This window comes from Amblyomma americanum, chromosome 5, assembly GCF_052857255.1.
Source record: "Amblyomma americanum isolate KBUSLIRL-KWMA chromosome 5, ASM5285725v1, whole genome shotgun sequence".
NCBI lineage: Eukaryota > Metazoa > Arthropoda > Arachnida > Ixodida > Ixodidae > Amblyomma > Amblyomma americanum.
The window spans coordinates 209,883,920-209,905,198 of record NC_135501.1 but is presented as its reverse complement, the minus strand read 5'-3'; the positions used below and the strand labels follow the sequence as shown (position 1 = coordinate 209,905,198).

Sequence of the window (21,279 nt, the reverse complement as noted above, 5' to 3'; positions counted from 1 at the left end):
TATAACCGCTTTTTGTGTATACAGTGCAGTAAGCGAAAGTTGTAAATCTGCTTATGTTTTAGCAGACTATGTTTTCTGAAAAGTGGAACGGTTGAAAAGTTTTTAGGTATCCCGTGCATGGTAGCATGGATCCTAACCAACTAGCCCAACAACAGTTATTGCTCAGGTATTTTTTACTATCCTTTAATTGCACGCAGTGCTCTTTTTTTGAAGCAAGTCAAGTTTCTCAATGTTCCCACTTGTCGTGTTTCCCGGTCTAAAAATGCAGTATGAAAGCCTTGAATAGAAAAGGTCATAATATATAGCAAGTTTAAACCAGACAACTTTTAACGGTGTAATGTTATTATAGAGGCATCTAACAGTTTTACTTACATCTGTAGTTAGCCTGGAAATAAGAGCGTTCCACGAAAAGTTTTCGTTCAATCAGACACCAAGAATTTTTTTATTACTAACGCGACTTATTTTTTTATTGGCATAATGTATATTGACAGATTGAGATATAGGTGCATTTATGGGTCTGAAGATAATACGGCTAGTTTTTGTCAGGCTTAAACTGAAGTTATTCTGTAGCCACATATGAAGTTTCCTTAGATATGAGTTTACACTTGTTTCTAACTACAACGTGGAGCAGGCACTAAAGAAAATGTTTGCGTCATCTGCGTGTATGATTAAATGTGAAGATCCTGGTATTTCGAAATACCATTAATATAAGAGATGAAAAATAGTGGCCCTAATATTGACCACCTGAGGCACTCCTTGTTTGGTATTACTGTGAGTCGAAGACGCATTATTCACCTGTACATTTTGAGTTCTATTACTTAAATAACTACGTGGCAAATCTAATGCAATACCACGGATGCCATAAGTTACTGGTTTTTGGAACAAAACTTCATGCTGAACGCAGTTGAAGGCTTTACGAAAGTCTAGGAGAAGTCCAAGTGTATATTTTCGGTGTTCTATATATTAAATAATTTTCTCCTTTACTGTTAATAAAGCTTGGTCTGTAGACTTGTTTTTCATAAATCCGTATTGGGAACTTCAATAACGTTATATTTTTCTAAAAAGCCTACTAATCTACTATTAAGGATGCCTTAAAAAAACCTTAGAGAAAATTGGTTAAACAGATATACGCCGATAATTAGATATTTAATTTTTATCGCCACCTTTGTATACCTACCGGAGTGACTGGAGCTATTTTTAACACATTTGGAAATATTCCGGTCACCAACGTGACATTAATGATATAGCTCAGTACTTTGCCGCGGTGGCTCAGTGGTTACGGCGCTCGGCTGCTGACCCGATAGACGCGGGTTCGATCCCGGCCACGGCAGTCGAACTACGACGGAGGCGAAATTCCAGAGACCCGTGTACTGTGCGATGTTAGTGCACGTTAAAAAGCCCAAGTGGCCGAAATTTCCGGAGCCCTCCACTACGGCGTCCCTCATAGCCTGAGTCGCTTTGGGACATTAAACCCTCATAAACCACAAACATATACTGACACATACTTGAATGGTGGTGCCTTTATGTCATCATGCCCCGCAGATACATTATCCTTTATGTTCATAATTAATTTAGCAATCTCATGGGCAGTGGCTAGCATGAACGTTATGGAATTAGACAAAGGAGTAATCAAGTTACTGCACTGGGCCCTAGAGAGTGGTGGGATTATAGCTTAGTTGCCAACTTCCTCAAAATATTCATTCATGGCGTCAGGTCCTTGAGTTTACTGTCTGGTGTCGTAATTTCAATTGTATCCCTATTTCTTTCTTCGTTATTTTTCCTTTTCACCACAGCGCCAGGCATCATACTTTCGTTTAAGTACTCTCCTTGTTTAAGCGACCATTGCTTTCTCCATTTCAACACAAAGATTCCCGTTTCTCTTCGAATTGCTTACTCCAAGACTATATCAGGAACTACAGTAAAGCCGACTTCACTTCAATTAACGGAGACATTTCGTTGACTGCAGCGATAACCATGGTTTACCGTTACATTGAAAAGACTGCTGAACAAAAAAGCGGCCTTTTCGCTCAGCAAAACCAGCGAACAATCCGGATCGTTGGCATGCTTATCGCGAAGTCCTGAATTATTATAGCATTGCTGCCAAAGAAGCCGAGCGCGTTTTCTTCTTCAGAAAACTCTACCATCACTTCTTGGCAAATAATACTTCAAAGGTCTGGAGCATTGTGAAACCTTCATCGAAACCTGTCCTATCACTTGTTGATTCAAATAATCAACCCATGACCGATGAAGACTGTTTTCTGCTTTAAATGCTGCATTTGCCAACGCATTCACTTATTCCTCTTTGACTGGTAAACCACCTATGCGTAATCGCGAATTTTTCCCTGTCGATCCCATTCTCATCGACTCTGTCGACATTATGCATTTAATTCGCAAACTTTCTCATGCTCTGGTAGCCACGAAATCATTTGCAGGTCTCTGAAAACACCGTAGTTTTGTCATCTGTACTTTTATCGCACGTTTTCACGCCGTCAATCCAGTGTTCCATTTTGCCCCTTGAATGGAAGGTGGGGAAGGTGGTCCCTGCATACAAATTAGGCAATGCACAATCACCACTTAATTACAGACCGATCTCGTTCCCTGTAAACTTTAGAGCACGTCGTCTACTCAAATCTTGTCTCCTAGCTTTCTCGAATCTTGCTCCGCTCAACATGGTTTTCGCAAGTACTGCTCTTTGTGAAACCCAACTTGTTTATTTTACTCGTGACATAGCTTCATCCCTTGACTGCTATTCACTCACTGACTGCATTTTTCTTGATTTCGCCAAAATATCTGATAAGGCTCCTCATCGTCTACTATTACTAAAAAACAGCACATTAAATATTGATCCCGGAATATTAAAATTGATTGAATGCTTTCTATGTAATCGTTATCAGCCCGTAACAGCGAATGCGAGTGCCTCGCCACCTTGTTTAATAATATCTGGTGTCCCTCAGGGCTCTTTGTTAGGTTCCTTATGATTTCTAATCTCTGTAATGATATTCCTGCATGCGTTAACTCCTCTATTAAACTGTTTGCAGGTGACTGAGTTCTTTATCGTAGAAAAACTAAGCAAGGTGACAGTGTTGCTTTGCATTCCGACCTAGATAATATATCTGTCTGGTGCAGCATGGCTAATGACCCTAAGCATCAGCAAAGTTAATTGAGCACCTGACTACATCACGCCGTTCAATCTCTACTGAAATATCAGACTACAAAATTAATAGCGGTCCTTTAGAGCATGTCAAGTAATATAACAATCTAGGACTTCACATAACCAGCAACTTATCTTCGAATACTCACATTAATTACATCATTAACAATGCAAAGCGAACTCTTGGCTACTTACATCGCAATTCTTCCTAATCTCTGTTACAGCCTAAACTAATGTCATATCAGTCTCTTGTGCGTCGAAAGCTTGAATGTGTCTGAGTAATTTGGGACCGAGCTCAACACACCCTTATGAATGCCATCGAAGGCACTCAGAACAGATCGGCTCGCTTTACAGTCTCTAATTAATATTCCTGTACACCTAGTGTTTCGCTCATCAAATATAACCCTAATTTACCTGACTTACAAACCCAAGGAAAAAGTTCACGTTTATGCCTCTTTCATAAAATTTTATTTCATAGTCAATCCCTAAAAAGTGAACGTATAGTTCAACCCTCATACTTATCATTCCGTGCTATCGAACTAATGTGCTTTATGATCCCTTTTTTACTTGGACAAAGTGGAACCGCCTTCCACCACCCATTGAAGAAGTCTTATTGGTCAGCTCAGCTGTTATTAACCATTCTTTGTAAATGCTTATCATATTCATCCTCTTGAGCGTGTTTCATGTTTCGCCATACGAGTTGTTTTTTTATTCTTTTGTCTGCTACCTTTGTTTTCTTCGCACTTTGTTTTGAATTGTACAAATTGTTAAACCTGACGCTCACCCTCTCTGTATAATGCCCACGGGCCCTGAGGGCAATGTAATAAGCAAATGAATAAATGTAGAGTCGTGAGCAAGGCGAAATGGACCAAAGTTCCAGCATTCATTTATTGATTACTCCGTAGCTACATGTGACAAGCGCAGCTTTTTTCCTGGTTTTCAATCTTTCTCCTCTTGGCGTGTAATACCCAAAAGCGGTTCTCAAATTTAGAGGAGAAATAACCACTAAATTCGCAATTTTATGCAAAAAGTTGGTTTCCTTTTGTACTGCTCACTACGGTAGGGTTTAACTGCAGCACCTGTGTTTTGTTGTCTGTAACTCATAGTAATAAATAGTATTGTTGCGGACCTTGCTTCTTTTGCGGGCCACATAGAGCTGATGCGCAGTAGAACTGTGCGAATATCGGGACCTTCTGTTTGACTGCACCGGTCTATGTTCGATTCGGCTTCGGAGGAGACTCCCGAACCTAAGACGTCATTCCGAACTTGAGTCCGCTCAGAACCACTCCCGTGGCGCAAATAAAGAAAGCGGCAAAAGATAACATTTATTCGAAGCCGTGACACGATGTGGTAAAATAAACGATAAAAGTGTAAAGTAGCTTTCAAGTGTATTAATTGGTTTCTTTATTTTTCCTCTGTTTTTCTGAGGGAGCTCTGACACGCTAATTTCTTTTCTGTGTGCACATGAGAGCTCCAGAATAATTTGTAGGGGCGGGTTTTGAAGCCGCGACCTCGTTACTGGTAGCAAATACAATTCACTGAGCCACCGAGGAGGGAGCCCTCAAAAAAAAAAAAAAAAGGTTTACAAGTGTTTACTCTCAAAAGCCATATCTGCCGTATTTTACGTAAACTTAAGACTCTTTAACATAAGACTGTTTTACGTAAACATAAGACTCCCAATCACGCCTTTACGGTTTTCTATCCGACCGCAACGGACCATCGTCGCCGACCACGCCAGTTTCGCTGTTCTTGTCGCCGTTGCTGCGCTTGATGAATGTCGAACTGCGTACTTGCACTGTCATATAGTAAAGACTACAAAGCATTCACTTTTACTGCAAGACTGCTCGAACACACAATGCTTCGCTTTTCATAATGTGTCTCGAATGGGAATATGACTACAATTGAAGCCCCCCGTGTTATTTGGTATATATATATATTTTTCACGACCGGTAGAAAAACGTCGTTCAGCGCTCAAGTTTACGAATAATATTGACAGGGCACTTGCAATAATTGGAATATTTTGGGCGCTTGGAATATCTGCACATCCCCGATTTCACTTTCCTGCTCATCGATCTCGATTTATATTCTGGTTTCGCGGTATACTATTCTGAAACAACGCTATTAACACAGATTGATTAATGAATTTTGTCGGCATTTTCGCGATATTATCCGTAAAGGCGGTCTTCCCAAGTCATGTGTCGAGCGAAAAACAAACCGCTTGTCTGCATGGGAGTGAATGTCACGGCTTTGAAAGCGAGGAGGGTCATGCCCCCATCTGCCTCCCAAAAGAGAACTGAGTATGAAGCTCATTCATTCACTCTTTGTTTGTCCGTCCGCTAAGTAGAAATCAGTGCGGGCGTCGGAATTAGTTGCGCTAACTTGCTGCTCATCAGTCGCCCTTCGCGTCGCTGCCTTTGTCGCTTCGACGGCTCACAAGATAGCGCTGAGTATTGGTGGCCGCACGCGACGAACTCATTGTCGTGGACAGACGCTGCTCAGTGCGAACGTTGTTCGCTTATTGTTTTCGCCGGCTCAAGTGCTTCTAATTACGATGGCAGCAGGCAGCGAAACTTTTTCCCTTCCATATTGCACTTCATTTTGAAATAGACCAGGGCAAGGAACCCATGAGTGGAATGTCAGTCCTGGCTCTCTTTCCTTCACGAAAAGACCCCCCCCCCCCTTTTCAAAGAAAAATGAAGAAAGGGAATGGTATGAGGGTAGGGATCCCGGAACAGGGGGGACAAGGCCCCCCCCCAAACTTTTTTTTCAGAGGGCAGCCCCCCCCCCTCCAGTCTCTAAGTGCTTGCATTTGGATCAGATTTCTGACAATTGAAACACTTCAGTTCTAGGACTCTCTTAATACAAATCACAGCGGGGCTGCTTTACTTGGATTCGTAGCCAGATGTATAGCATTTCGTATATGAGTAACCTAAACAAGTCATGTCCCAACAGAAGTGGACTGTCAAAAGTTCCAGAGTCCCTGTGTGAGGGCGCTGACATCTGCACAAGGCTCAAGTAAACTAAAGAAGGCGGTATTCGCAGCCGCAGGCTGACACACCGACGACAGGCTACTCGAGACATGAGAGGGGGGTTGACTCTAACTCCAAGCCTGTCTGTCTAGTCGCGAGCTGAGCGCGCATCCCCCGTCTTCTGGTCGACGCTGCTAAACCCCGGGAATTCGCCCTTCGTCTGCTGGCTCCGCTGCCCAGCCGAAAGTGACGCCCGCTCCGTGAATGGTCCTTAATCTCACGTGGACACGGTAGGAGCTTGTAGCAGGGGCTCCCCCGTTGATGTCGGAGATTAGCCCGGGACGCCCATTGAAAAGTCTTTTCCCCCTTCCCAAACCCTGGACAAGAATGTGGACACGTGAATACACAGCGACGCATTCCTCAGTTGTTTTCTGCCTTTTTTTTTTTGGAGGGGGGGGGGGGGAGGGGTGTAGAGATTAGAGGTGGCTTTTGACAGGCGTTTGTGAAAATTCGACACACGCGGCATCCTCTCCCCAGAGAGAGGAAGGAGGAGTAAAAGATGGGGCAGCAGCCGTGCGCCTACGGGATGGCCTCCCGAACGGCGGCGGGGCACAACGCTCGCAGGAGGAATGGACATCAGGGCAGCACGTGCACTGCGAACGTACAAGCGGTCAGAAGTGCACCGGCGATCACGTGATGCAGTAGTGCTGGCTGAATAAAAAAGAAGAAAAGAGCGAAGGAAGAGAATGTTGCCGGCCGCAGAAATAATACCTTAAGCCCCCGAGCTGCAGCCCGCGGAGGAGAAAGAGAAAGGGAGAGGATGGCGAGAAAGGACAGGGGAGAGGCTTTGTACACTACTTGCGAGATACGCAGTACTCAAGTTCGCGCCGCTGGCGCGCATATGTCCAGGCAATGTCCACAGAGAAGTGTGCGCTAACGGCCACTGTGCACAGTCATTTGCAGAAAATGAACTGCATAATGGCACAAGCGGCCGGGGTGGGGCGCCCGGCCCCGTGCCGTCCGAGGTAGCGCCCACGGAGCGATCATGTCACTAGCTGGCGAAGAGTCGAGCCCGCCTGCTCGATGCACGCACAGAGGCTCACGGGTGCGCGCACTGCATGCAGTGCATGATTTCGCTTCTACAATGACCTCCGTCCCATTGCGTGCTTGTCTCCCTCGCTCTTCCGCTCCGTTGCTCCGATGGGTGTGGGTGGGCAGTAAGGAAGATGCAAAGCGGCTGGAGAAGTTGTTGCCGGCCACCGGAGCTGCGGTAGGCGGAAATAAAAGAGATGAGAAGAACACAAAAGGTTAATAAATTCGAGACTTTGTTATTATTTATTTAACGCTCATTTACATAACAAGTTTTATATTTTTATTTTTCAATGTTTAAAGGTTTGGTTTGGTTTATGGGGGTTTAACGTCCCAAAGCGACTCAGGCTATGAGAGACGCCGTAGTGAAGGGCTCCGGAAATTTCGACCACATGGGGTTCTTTAACGTGCACTGACATCGCACAGTACACAGGCCTCTAGAATTTCGCCTCCATCGAAATTCGACCGCCGCGGCCGGGATCGAACCCGCGTCTTTCGGGCCGGCAGCCGAGCGCCGTAACCGCTCAGCCACCGCGGCGGCTCAATGTTTAAAGGTTGATGCAAACTGTGACGTTGTGGTGACGGCACTCTATCAGTCAGGAAGACAACGAAAAGGCTTCCAAAGCAAACAGTTTAATGGGCTGACTCGCGCCCACTAAGAACTCAGTCAGCGGCTTAAACAGTTTCTTTTGGAAGCCTCTTCGTTGTCTTCCTGACTGCTGGAGGAGCGTGAGACGGAGGAGAGCGCATGAAAAAGTCCCTGGAAACGGCTTGGCAGATTTCTCGCGCGGTAAGTGTTGGTTCTCTGCTGCGTGTAGAAGTGTATTATTTGGCTCACATCTTCGTGACGACAGTGTGTGGTGACTCAGCGAGTTTATGCACTCTTTTCAGAAGGAGCCCCTTCAAATGCAGCTCAAGCGTCGTCCAAGTTTTCTGCCTCAACACATCGCAAAAATCAAAACTGCATGCACTGAAACTTCGAATTAGGGATTACCGCAATCGTCGGTCATTTTTTTGTTGTTTTTTGCTCGGTCGCACTACGCATAAGCTTCGAGCATAACAACGGGCAAGCATCCCTTTCAGTTTGCCAAATAGTAACCTTTGAATTGGAGAGTTCTGTTCTATCTCGCGGAGAAGTTCTGCGTGGGCATTTTTATTTCTGTTCTCCTTAAGGTGTTCAACGCCCCAAAGCGACTTCAGGTATGAGGTACGCCGCAGTGGAAGGGCCTCGGTAATTTCGGCCATCCGGCACTTTCTTGTATCGAGCAGAAGTTGCGGGCGATGGATGAATGTGCACACGCTTTGCATGACGCTGCCGTCGTTCCGAAACCGCAGAACGTTCGGCTACATCCCCGCTCGTGGCAACCTGGTGTTGGTCTGCCTGGCCCCCTTCCTGGTGCTCAGCGCTGCCGCCGCGCTCACTTTCTACTTGAGAGGTACACCAAGTGTTGCGCATATTACGCACGGTGCCTACAATAACCGAGCGACGGGAGTTGTTTCTCAGCCGTGGAGCGAAGCACCGGCCCGCGAGTTGTATATGCCCTCCGAGACGCTTTGTTCTTTAGGGCTTCCGCAAGGGCGAATGAGAAGCAAACCCCGTTGCCTGCTCGTTACATTTCGTGTGAGCCCTGCATGCAGTGGGATGCTTACGACAGCCTCGAACGTCGACATCTCTGTAGGCGGTAGCAGAAGTATCGCCCAGAACCTTCATAACTTCCAGAATATACTGCCTAAAAGCAGACCCGTGGCCCGGGAACTTTTGAAGCACCCGGTCCATCAGTGGTGCCCGTGTTGGGTCAAAGGAGTGCAGACACTGAATTTATGGTTGCGTGTTTTCCTCTTTGTAAGGATGCGTAGCACGTATGCATACACATATCATCGCGTGGTGTTCGCCTATAAATAAGCCGCTAAATAATTTATAATCGAATTTCTTCTTTCACCTCTTGTATCAACAGCCGAGAGATGGCTATGACGTCAAAGGTCCCTGTAGGTCACACGAGGCATGAGAAAGCCGTTTAGGCTTCCTTTATAGCCGTATGGCTGCGCTTGAGTGGATGGCGATGCTCCATTATTACAAATTTACTCCATCTTAGGGGATTCCCCCAAACATTTGACCAAGAAACTGCCATATAACTGCTGCTTGGTTTTCATTCACAACAACGATAACGCCAGCCTACCTCAAGGTACGGATTCTCAATTATTGCAGCAGCAGCGATTATATTGCAGCTTTCCGTGATGCGTCATGGGACCTATACTGACCTTTGACGTCATGGTCATCGGTCGGCTGTTGAAACCGAAACCACTTAGCCATCGTAGCCGAATACAAGGCGGTGGTACATGTATACATTACACATTATTGCAAAGAATAAAACATGCATGTGACCAAAATTTCGTTTCGGCACTCCTTTAATCCTGTTATTTAGAACTGGTACTGTCAGGCTTGGGAATTAAACGCGAACACGCGTATGCCGTACTTTCCAACCTGTCATGACTAATTACTTCGGCAGACCTTTAACCCAGACGTGTGAACCAGGCCAGTCGCATATTGCAGCTGAAAGTACAACGGCAAAATATTTTCTTTTGTCCGGCCTAGCTGTGCATGCGTGTTCCTGGCATTGCGATGGAGGAGTGATGTCAGCGGAAGGCGTAGCTCGAGCAGCGTTCTCGCACTAATCGGACAGCGAACAAGTTGCGTGCGCAGGTTGAAGACGCCCCTGTTAGTGAACAGGGGCAGCCTTCTTCAACAGCGCTCACTCTGCGTCCTTCCGAATCTCGCAGAGTGTGAGAGCTCTCGCCGCGACTGCACGGCGTATTATTGTGTAAGCAGAGGTTGCGATGGACTGGCTACCTTTATTCCAAGTCGACATACTTGCAACTCCACCGGATGAATATCACGCATTTACCGTATTTTTTACGCGATAGCGTTTACAGCTCGTTCGGTCGAAAAGCCGTCAGAAATAAACGGGGGCTGCGTATAAAAAAAAAATCGTATCATGGTAATTCGTGGTTATTGTGATTGATGGTCGACTGGTGTGTGATAGGCGATGACGAGTTAAAAAAATCATTGTAATCGATTCATTAATTAAATAAGTTTAATAAAATGAAAAAGGGGGTTCAAGGATGTCAAGATGATCAGAATGAAAAGCCAATGGTTGATCATACTAATTAAGAAATATAGTGTAATTAATCAATCTATTACTTAAAACAATTGAAAAAAAATGAAAATGCGTTCAAAGATGTGAAACTGCTAAGAATGAAAAGCCTAACTTACTACGCTATTGTGTCATACCCTTAAGGCTGCTTCTGCTACTGCTGTCAGGAAGAATGAAAAGGAAAGTGCACGGGCCTGCCCACTGGCTCAGGCTGAGCCACAACCGCTGCCACGTGCTGAAAGGCGGAGCCTCTTTAATTTTATGTTCCCCGCGGCTCAGGCCTTTCTGGGAGACGTATGAACGCGCTGGTTTTTAATTACGAGGACATACGACGCCGACTGCGGCATGTGCACGTTTAGAGAACCGCTCATAAAATTATTGCCGGAAAAAGTAGTATATGCGATCAAATGCATCAAAGCTTGCGTTCTGATTTTCACTAATCCTCTTCACCTGCCCGTAGTGATGCAATGTGTTCTTCGGTTCATTCCCAGCGCGCACAGGTACGGACCTAAAGGAAAAGTAATCACATGGCGTCTCATCTGAGCTTTTCTTGCATTCTCAGAGGCAGACTCTTGCTTGAGTAACATATACGTCGCGCGATATTTTCGTGTTGTTTTGATCGTTTTCCGTCTGGTATGCGTTCCACTTCTCTCTCTCCATGTTGCTTTGTATGACGTCATCCTGAAGCTAAGCCTCAACCCAGCATGTCAGGTAAGTGGGGCACGTAAGACTACTTACGTGCTTTGAAAGTAGTAGTAGTGGGCTTATTAAATAATAATAAAGGAAGCAAAATATTTTTGCTAGCCCCGGCATCTGCTATCGCTACTGAAGCACATGAACTGGTGCAGCGTAAATAAAGGATAGCAGGCAGAATGGAGAAATGAAGTGAAAGAGGTGAAGGTACAGGGAGAGAGGATAGGGGAGAAGTAACATACAGAGACTTACGTTTTTGTGCCGGATTTTAAAAAATTGCTGGGCTCAAAATTTTGGCCTAATCGAGAGCAAATACCGCTAAAAAGGTAGAATATTATTGCCTAAGTTGCTCGAGATCTAAATAAACATCAGTACTTGACTGTATTTGGTGGAATTAGCAAGAAACTGTTCTCGGCTACGAGTACAGTTTTTCCAGACGCGAGCCAAGCAGCCGGTCTCACAGGCTGCGCCTTCTGCCGGACGGCGAGGCATACGGCGCGCTACTCGCGTCCGCAAAGCCGAGACATCGTTTGCCTCGCCGTCCGGCAGATGACGCAGCCTGTGAGACCGATTGCTTGGCTCGCGTCTGGAAAAACTGTACTCGTAGCCGAGAACAGTTTCTCGCAAATTCCACCAAATACAGGTAAATATCGATGTTTATTTAGATCTCAACCAACTTAGGCAATAATATTCTAGCTTGTAAGCGGTGTTTGCTCTCGATTAGGCCAGTATTTGGCGTACAGGAATTTTTTAATAATCCGACACATAAAAAAGTCCCTGTACACAAATTATTTACACAAAAAGCGCGGTTTTTAATTTTTATTCCTTTATCTATATTTAAATGTTTTATCTTCCTTTCTAATGACACATATATTCAGTAGCATTGGGTCGTAACGCAACGCAGATACTAGCTTCGCCCCTGTTCTCGAAGAAGCAGTGAAGCCTCGGCTGGCAGTTTGAAAGTATATGGGGCTCAATCTCCCGCAGCTTGGGAAGAAGTATCTTCTACCACGGTGACGACACATCTGGGACCACTGCTTCGCTGCCGACAGAGTGCTTGTTTTTTAACGAAGACCCGCTGTTGCGAAACCGTTCGAGTACCGAGAGCGCAGCCGACACACTGAGGACGCGCATTTCGTTCGTTGAGTGACATTTATCGGGCTGTTTAGCTATGTTTAGTTATCCGACGGGCTTAAGGTGAGTGGCAGTCACTGAAAACTGGGTTAGGTTTGGTTTAGCATATGTTGTTTAATGTGCCAAAGCGACTCAGGCATGACAGACGTCGTAGTGTATGGAGCGGATAATTTCGACCACCTGGGGTTATTTAACGTCCACTACACATTGGCCAGTGTACACGTGTATCTAGCATATTTCACCTCTAATGAAGTGCGACCGCCGCGGCCGGGATCGAACCCGCGTCGTCTCTCGAGTCAGCAACTGAGCCACCGCGACGGCATGCGTTTCAGGCTCATTGAGAGCAGTTTGTGGTATATTCATTCCTTCCTTCCAGCGCAGCGCCCTTATTTCGAGAGCATATATCTATAAGCGGCAGTGGATGCGTGTTTCCTGCCGAGATAATTCGGTTCGTCGGCGCCATGTTGTTCGCCACGCGCGTCGTCGGATATCACTGGACAGTTACCGGGTGTTGCGCACGATGACCACTGCGGCGAAGGCGCTGCTACTTCTTACCACAGGTTGCGCGGTGCACAGTTCATCATGGCGGCCATTTTGAAAGTTCCCCATAGTGGAGAAAAGAAAGACGTCTTTTGATAATCGAGAAAGATGCAAGATAGCGATACGCGCTCTGAGTGCGAGAAGCTGTAGCACGATTGGGAAATTTCCACTGAATTTCGTCTCATCATCATCAGGCCTCTCCCATGTCTCTCCAATTAACCCTCTCCTTTGCCAGCTGCATCCACCCTTCCTCCCTCTCGGCTATTAACGTCCGTCCTTGCTCGCGCTGCACCTTTCCGCACTCTTCTGATACAAGATGCACTCTTTGGCCCACAGGTGCCGGAAGCCGTTTTCTAAAGCGGCTTGCCGGCGCAGTAGCGCACATTTTGTAGCAGCCGCATCTATTGCAAGGATTAAAAAAGCAGACGCAGCACGGCAGACGCTCCCTGCGACACGAGGCCCTTGACACTGTTGCGCTAAAACCGAATGTTTATTTTCAGCCGCTCAGATGATCTCCAGCGCTGCCGTGAGAGGTGAGATATACTTTGCTGTCACAAACGGTGCCACCACATACTGACCCGACCAAAGCGAGAACACCGGGCGTTAAACGGGAGGCGAAGCACCAAACCTTTGAATGGCGTGTTTTGAAGCGAACGCTTCACTACGCTATAGTAGAGCCGATTTCGCCGTGCGTGGCCGGTTGACCTTCAAGTGAGCCACAGGTCAATTGTAGCTATAGGCCTTACCATATGTGGTCCACCATGGTGTCGCACCACTCGACTTTGACCCTTGACCTTTCGATTCGCCGGTAGAGGACGGTAGAATAGGCCGTACCGTTCATTGGGTGACCAACCTCTCTCGATCAACCACTAATTTCACTGCTACCTTGACAGGGTGGCAGGGTGGGCGCGCTGCCTATCCAGTGTGCGCACCGCACTCAACGTTGCAGACGCCAAGCTGCTTCTACTTGCCCGATACACCACAGCTTTCGCTCTCTAACCAGGTTCAGCAGTAGTTAAACCGCCGGTAATTTTTTTTTTTTTTGAAGCCAAAGAATTCGGCTAAGCGCGAGTGCTCGCCCTCTACGGTGGCCTGGAAAGGAGCTCTACTCGCAGTCATTGTCTTTCAGCGGGGGCCATAATCCGTTCCCATCAGCCCATTCTCTAATCCCGCCTCTTCCCCTACTCCCCCGGATGTGGTGTCTCGACCCCTCTTGTTTCCCATTTTCCGCCTGCGAGCGGGACAAACTTACTTTCGTCCCTCAGGACCACTGCACTCGTTTCACCATTGAATTAAGCTTGCTATGCCTAGCGATGCAGGCCTACTATTTTTCATTCTCTTTGTTGGCATGTATGCCTCGCGTGAACATGAGGAATGCGCCCGTGGAGACGATGAGCTGCGCGCAGCTGCACGTGTATACTATACACGCAGCAACTGCGCGCTCGTTCGGCATGAAATGCAAGCTCCGGTATATATCGAACAGCGATTTATCTTCTGCGCCGGTTGTATTTTACGCAGTGCGATAATTCCAACAAGTGCCGATGAGCGCGAGGGCCAGCCTGCGGAATGCTTCATATATCCAGTATTTAATTTGTGTACACTGCGTGGGACCGGCGTTTCTCGTTCATTGTATCTACTTTCTCTGATGTGTCCAATACTTGACTTACATACCAGAGGTATGTTCTGCGCCCATTGGCAGTAATTGAAATAGCTTCATTTGTTGTCCACCAGTGGCGCCGACGACTGCTGCCGGGCAGCATTGGTCGGCAGCAGAGTGCGTGGGTCGCATTAGCGCTTCCGGCTCGGTGTACGTATACGTGCGTCCTGAGTAAGATGTAACAGTCATGGATTTCAGATCTATGCTGACAAAACTATGTTCGATGACCGCCTGCATTCGTTAAATCTTGTCAACTCGCTTTCCACAGTGGCCGACATCGCACGTACGAAGACGTATACGATTGGCGAAGCCCGAGTTGAAGGTGACCACATGAACGGAACCGTTCGCGTCATCATCTTCAACTCTGCCTTCGCCAGTCTAAGAATTGCGCGCCTCTTGCGTATGATGACGTCCCAGCCAGCCCAATCCTAAGCACTGCCCACTCGTACCGCTGGTGAGGGCTAAGCGCGAACATGTGAAATGTAGTCGCTCGTTTCGCTTATTTGTATAACACGAATAAGGTGTATGTTTACAAGAGCAACTAGTCAGTTCGTCGTCCCATCGGCGTGAATTCAGGTTTCGCTCGGCCTCCGACGCCGGTGCCGGCTGGTGGGTCAGCAACGGCGTGTCCACCGATCAGCCCACCTGCCGCCGACGCCGGCCGCCTGGTCGGTCTCGGGCGCCGCCGTTCGTATGTCCTGTAATGTCCCACAGTATTCACTGACATCGCTTCTAAGCTCATACGTCATTAACTATCGCTCTATCTATGGGTCCCGATCGTGAGAAAGAGCGTTTAAGGGCTCTTTGCAGCTGAATTGAAATATATTTTAAGCGGTTCGCTGAGCCCAGTATTCGGCCGTGAGGAAGTCAATAACAAACTTTTTAAAACCTGAAAGTTTGGTGTTTCAACCCCTTTAAAGAAACACGGTGTTTATCGTTGTTTTATTTTTTTTTACACATTCTGCTACAGTGAGGCAGCCACAGAGTGACTGGCGTTTATTCGTGAACGGCCCTACCCAGCTTCAATGGCTCATCGACCTGTCGAGGAATTGAACCGTTTCCTAACTAAACGGTCAACAGTACACTGGCGTGCAAAATACGATTGCACCGCAGGCATGCTGGAACTGTATACTTCATGTTTTCTGCAAAGTTTCTTTTCATCTAGACGGATGACCACTTATCGCTTTTTCACGTGCAAAGTAAAAGTTGTCACCTTGCTCTTAGCTTGGAGCGTATACGCACGCATGTCACCCTCTCTGCATGTAAAGTGTGCTCTAATTGTGAATTTTTGCTTTCATTGTGTTCAAATACGCAGTATCCACATCGCCTACGAAGACGCAAAGTAAGCAGCGCTTCGTGCATAAACTAGTAGCACCCTAAAGCGAGACACTTTGATAAAAAAAAAAACTCGATGATCGCCTGTGTGTGCGCGAAGCTTAAAATCTGAGGTGTCCAACACAATTTACGCGTTCCACAACTCAGGCCACGTGAAAGCCATTATCCGGCCAACACTAGAGCAGAGTATGCACGCATAATGTAGAGGCCCGCATAATTAAGCTGAACATAACAGATGGTGGCAGAAATGTAATTTTTATGCCACTAATGAATGCATTCGGTGCCACGTGCCAGTATAGGCTAAATGTTCGCACACATGTCCTTATCCCGCGGTTAACTAGTAACAACTATTTTTGATCGCATTCGATGACGGCGCCCATGGAACATTTGAAACGGCCGGAATCGCTAGCCTGACAATTATCCTGTCCAGCAAGCGCATAGTGATCATAAATCAATGCGCGCGAGTTTTGTTCGTGACGCAATAGGCGCGGTTTTGCGTTAGAAATCCCCCGAACTGATCTGCATGGCTCCATTCTCAGGTGCTTCTTGCATAGATAAAGATCAGAAATGTTTTATTCTTAACCCATGGTTTCGCACTTGATGCTTTATAAAGAAAGGACACCAGACGTCAGCGCATGAGTTGAGTGAAAAGTTCGTAAATTAAACGAAGTGCATACTTCAGAAGTTATCTGAATATCGTACGCAAAATTATTGCAGAATAAAATAGACAAGAAAAAAAGACCAATACAATAAGTACAAGTTGACATACGGTTTTTTGTTATTCTATTGTGAGTTTAAGTATTCGAAGTGCTTGAAGTGCTTGTGTGTATCAACGCTATATGCAAGAGAACAAGCTATCATTTTTTTTTTAAATGCGAAGCAGCGCCAAGCTTTGCACATCAAAAACAAACGTGCAACAGGTGCGCGCTATCATTTCGCCACAAGCCACCACCAAAATCAATGCCGAGGTATTTAACCGTGCACGCGTACGTATTCGATAGGAGTGCACCTGCAGGATGGGCAGTCTTCATGATGAAGAAACTATAGAACGATCGTGGCTCCATATCCTCCAGGGGGTTTTTGAAGCATGTAATTGTTAGCTTGTTTTGATTAGCGGTAAGATTGTATAGTTGGAGAATCAGTGCATAGCTTTGTGCACTGAATGTTGCAGATATTCAGCATTAGAAAACAAACATGTTTTATAATGTAGACAATATCATCCGCGTACGGATCCTTTTGGGATTACTAATACGAAATCGCTGGCAAATATATTGAAGAGAAGAGGAGATAAAATTGATCCTTGAGGGACACCGATGCCAAGGAATAACTCGCTGCTGCTGCTATACTCAGTGCCTATAACAGCTACCTGTGACATATATTTATGGGCAAACTGTATCAGAGGCTTTGGATACGTCGAGGAACAATGCATAGCTAAAGATATTGTGTCTAAATTCAGAATACAAATCATCTGCACACTTGTGCCCCGGCCTTGCACGAATCCAAATTGTCTGTCAGACAGAACTGAAACATTTGAGTGAAAGAAGTCATAACCACCAGTAATTTTTTTCTCTTTAATCTGAGGCAGCTACCGGGCCAGTATTTGCCCGGCACTGCAGCGGAGGCGGATGCAAGGAGGAGAGAGGCAAGAAGTTGCACTGTAAAGCAATGATGAACATGCAGTGCCGAAGGTGTTGTCTACCGGATGCCCCTTTCTTGTGGTGGCTACCACGTTTGACGGACGGGTCGTTATTTAAACATCCGCCTTATGGAACACAACAAATCTTGGGGCAGCGGTACGGGAACAAATCTACCTATTTATTGTCGCCAACGAGATCATACACGTGACCCTTTGTTCCATGAAACGTCAGTCATCTTCCCACTTAGCGATAAGGGAGATTACCATATTGGTAAGTGCATTGTTTTTCGTGTGTCATTATCACTTGACAGCTGCGAAATGCAATTTTGTAGACGGCGCCTTTTCGAAGGTCTTGATCAGTTTTGAGAGGTTCGGTTCTTCTCACTTTGTCTCGGCAGAAAGCGTATAAATGTATGCAAGTCTGTTTAGTTGAAAGTCAGCGCTCGGTTTGACTGCATGGTTTCTGTTTTGTTCTCGTGTTCCGCGTTTCTAGCTCTCTGTCCTTTTGAGAACTCTTAGGCACCGCTTCGGACAATCACGCGTTTCCTAGTACTGTGACACTGTTTTTTTTTTATTTGCAGGAAGTGCCTCAGGTTTAGAGTGTTTTTAAAGATGCAGCTAGCGCCACTCGAATTAACACGTGAAATGCCGGACAAGAATTCCATGCGCTTCCTCGAACCTTCACTCGCCAATCCCGTGCACTGGGCATTCGAACCGAGGTCCAACAATCCAATTCTGCGATGCACTTAGTGACCTGTCAAAGCTAACAACCGATTACGAGGTTTTGTCGATAAGAAGTCCATTTGGTATAGGCCGCCTGGAGGGGACGTAGAAACTTTTTGTTCGTTTCTTCACTCCTATTTGGGTTGGATTAATGACAATACCTACGATTTTCTTCTCGGCGGCGATATAAACATGAATCACTTGATCCCGTCAAGCAATCGGGATGACCTTTCTAACTTATTAACAGCTCACGCATGCACAAATGCTATAACGACTCCAACCTGCTCTCAGCTGAACACGTCGACGTTGATTGACGTCTTTATCACACACTCAAAAAAAACACACCGCTTTGTTCCGGTACCTCAGCTGTACACGTGAGTGATCACTTGCCAATTTGTTTAGTTCTCAGATGCGGTTCGCTCCCGTCAAAAAACTCAGATACCCGTGTAACCAGATTTAGAGATATAAATGATAGAACGACTGAACTATTTTGTAACTGCCTGTCTAAAATTGATTGGCATGAGGTCTTTCCTTCTAAAGATGCTGAAGAGGCGTATGAACTGTTCATAGAAAAACTTAAAACGTGCTATACAACAGTTGCTTTTCATATGTGACGAAAACGCCACCGCGATTAGCGCGCAAGCCTTGGGTAATTACACTCGAATGTCTCAGGGGCTATTCGTGAAAAAAACGCTCTCTTTGAGCGCTTCCTTAAGACTAGGAATTCGGAAGACCTAACAAAAAAAAACAATAAAAACAAAACGAACAAGCTTTTGCGTAGAAGCAAGACGCATTACTTTGAAAAGCTGTTCAACAATGATACAGCCAAGCGATCTGACCTCGTGTGGAAGCGTTTGAACCCTGTTTTAAATCGCCACTCAGACCATAGTGACTGTCCAACTCAGTTGAGTGTCGACGACAAAACCTTTATTGGTGACGAACTCGCAGAAGCATTTAATATTTTTTTTGTGTCTGTGGCGTGCAGTAAGCATGACCCCAATTGCATGAGGTATCTGAAGAACAGAATACCCGAAAGTGCATTTTGTTACCGGTGACTGTGTCTGAAATGAAAGAAGTGTTCTTGTCCCTGAAAACAAGTAGGTGCGTCGATGTTGATGACTTGCAGATTAAACCGATTAAGCATGCCATTGATATTTTAGCGCCCCTGTTGGAACATGTCATCAACGTTTCCTTTTCGACAGGGCATTTTCCGTGTCGCTTACAAATGGCAAGTGTCTGTCATTTTTAAAGGAGAAGGCAAAAGCCACATGTGCAATTACAGACCGATATCAATCCTACCAGTTTTCTCAAAGGGCATTGAAAAGTTGATGCACAAAAGGATAAAGAGTTTTCTCGCTAAGCACAACATATTAACGCCTCTGCAATTTGGGTTTACAAGGCACCGTTCAACTGAGACCGCGTTACTAACACAAAAGGAAATCATTTTAGACTCTATTGAGCGAGAACCCTATGTGCTGGGTATTTTCGTGGAATTCTCGAAGGTCTTTGATCTAATTAACTATACCACTCATTTAGCTACACTAGAACACTACCGTTTTCGAGGCGTATTTCTGATGCTTTTGCAAAGTTACACCAGCAAGTACAAGTGGATAGTTACACTTCAAATTTTACAGGTCTCCGGAGATGTGTTCCTCAAGGCAGCATTCTCGGCCCATTATTATTTAACATTTACATAAATGACCTAGTAAACATTAGTGCTCATACTAGATTTACTGTATATGCCGATGACACGAGTCTTCTTTCCTGGACCTAGCTTGACCGAACTCAAATATACATCAAACGATGTACTTGCGCTTTTAACGAACTGGAGCGTGGTAAACTCTCTACTTATAAATGTTTCGATAACGAAAGCAGTTCTATTCTGCCCGAAAAACAAACTGCGAACGTAACCTTCAATCTAAGCCTTGCTGGATTCAACGTTTAAATGGTGTCAGTTGTAAGAAGTCTCGGAGTTCTTTTCCAAGAAAACATGTCGTGGGACGCTCACATTCAAACGACTTGCTCCAAAATATCTCGTAGCGTCGGAATAATATATCGCGCTTGCGTTTTTTTTTTTGCCACAAAACATAAAATTATTGCTTTATCATTGCCTGTTTTTCTCCACACTAAGATATTGCTACTTATATAGTGTGCAGTACTACCACTGCTACGAACATCACCAAAATACATAAGTTGCAAAGGAGAGTTGTGCGTATCATTTCTAATGCTGCTTACGACACACACACTGGGCCAATTTTTCAGAAACTAGGTCTAGTTACACTTCCTAATCTTTACAATTCACTGCTTGCCTCATGCTATCAAACCTCGATGAAGAAAAATGACCCTTATCTCAAGGAACTTGCGGCTCTGAAATTACGTCACACTGTCTATGACACAAGGAACTCGGAACAGTGGTAGCCACCGTTCACGGGAACAAATTACGGTCGCCAGATGCTACCCTACACTTTGCCGACTGCGTTAAATTCTGATTTCCTTGCAAATTTCTAACGTGCCTTGTGCAATGTTCTGTCTTTCTCATGTATAATATTGCTTTTTCTTGAGCCTATAGACTCCTAGTTTGCATAAGTAAACTCACTTGTTAGCTACATTTTTCCGCGCCTGTTGTTTTTTGCTTGTTTTTTTCCTACTTGCACTGTTATTGCCTTGACATTTTTCTTTGTTAATACAGTGTGCAAAAAACGAGCACGAATTTGTCCTAAGTATTTGTAGTGTAAACCCTTGTCTCCATATATCGTTTCTTTTTCGTGCTTGAAGTGTAATTGTACTCGCTATGAGTTTAATTTTTTCTGACATGTGTATTTTGCTTCATTTTCTTTTAATTTGCATACACCTTTTTATGTCAGCACTGCGTCGCTGTAATCTGCGCGGTTTGCGGGCCTTGTCAAGCCTTTTTTAAGGCTTTTTGCTTGCCCCCCCCCCCCCCCCCCAACAGAAAATAAAGTTGACTTTGATTCCGCTCACTCACAGTTGGTAAAAAGCAATGTCATTCAGTCTACTTTGCCTCGAACAAGTCACGTGAGCCCAAGCTGCAGGAAAGCTTTCCAAACCAGGCGCGCACAATGAGGACAACTTCTCTATCAGTCTGTTGCAGAAAAAATGCTTAAAAGTACTAAGCGTGAAAAAAAGTGGTCCGTCAGCTGAAGTGCACAAACAAAACAAAAAGGTACCTGCTCTTGCAT

At 45.5% G+C, this 21,279-nt stretch overlaps 2 protein-coding genes across 2 annotated transcripts in view; one reads left to right on the top strand and one right to left on the bottom strand.

The window, feature by feature from the left end:
- LOC144135546 (uncharacterized) overlaps nucleotides 1–21,279 on the top strand; it is a 62,518-nt gene that overhangs the window by 8,500 nt on the left and 32,739 nt on the right. The window contains exons 3-6 of the mRNA XM_077668187.1: nucleotides 8,545–8,645; nucleotides 11,049–11,072; nucleotides 13,229–13,261; nucleotides 15,701–15,727. Of these exons, the coding sequence (XP_077524313.1) occupies nucleotides 11,066–11,072; nucleotides 13,229–13,261; nucleotides 15,701–15,727 (67 nt within the window). The 5' untranslated portion in view covers nucleotides 8,545–8,645; nucleotides 11,049–11,065. The remainder of the gene's footprint in view (nucleotides 1–8,544; nucleotides 8,646–11,048; nucleotides 11,073–13,228; nucleotides 13,262–15,700; nucleotides 15,728–21,279) is intronic.
- LOC144135545 (uncharacterized) overlaps nucleotides 1–21,279 on the bottom strand; it is a 54,551-nt gene that overhangs the window by 23,035 nt on the left and 10,237 nt on the right. The gene's annotated exons all lie outside the window — the stretch shown is intronic.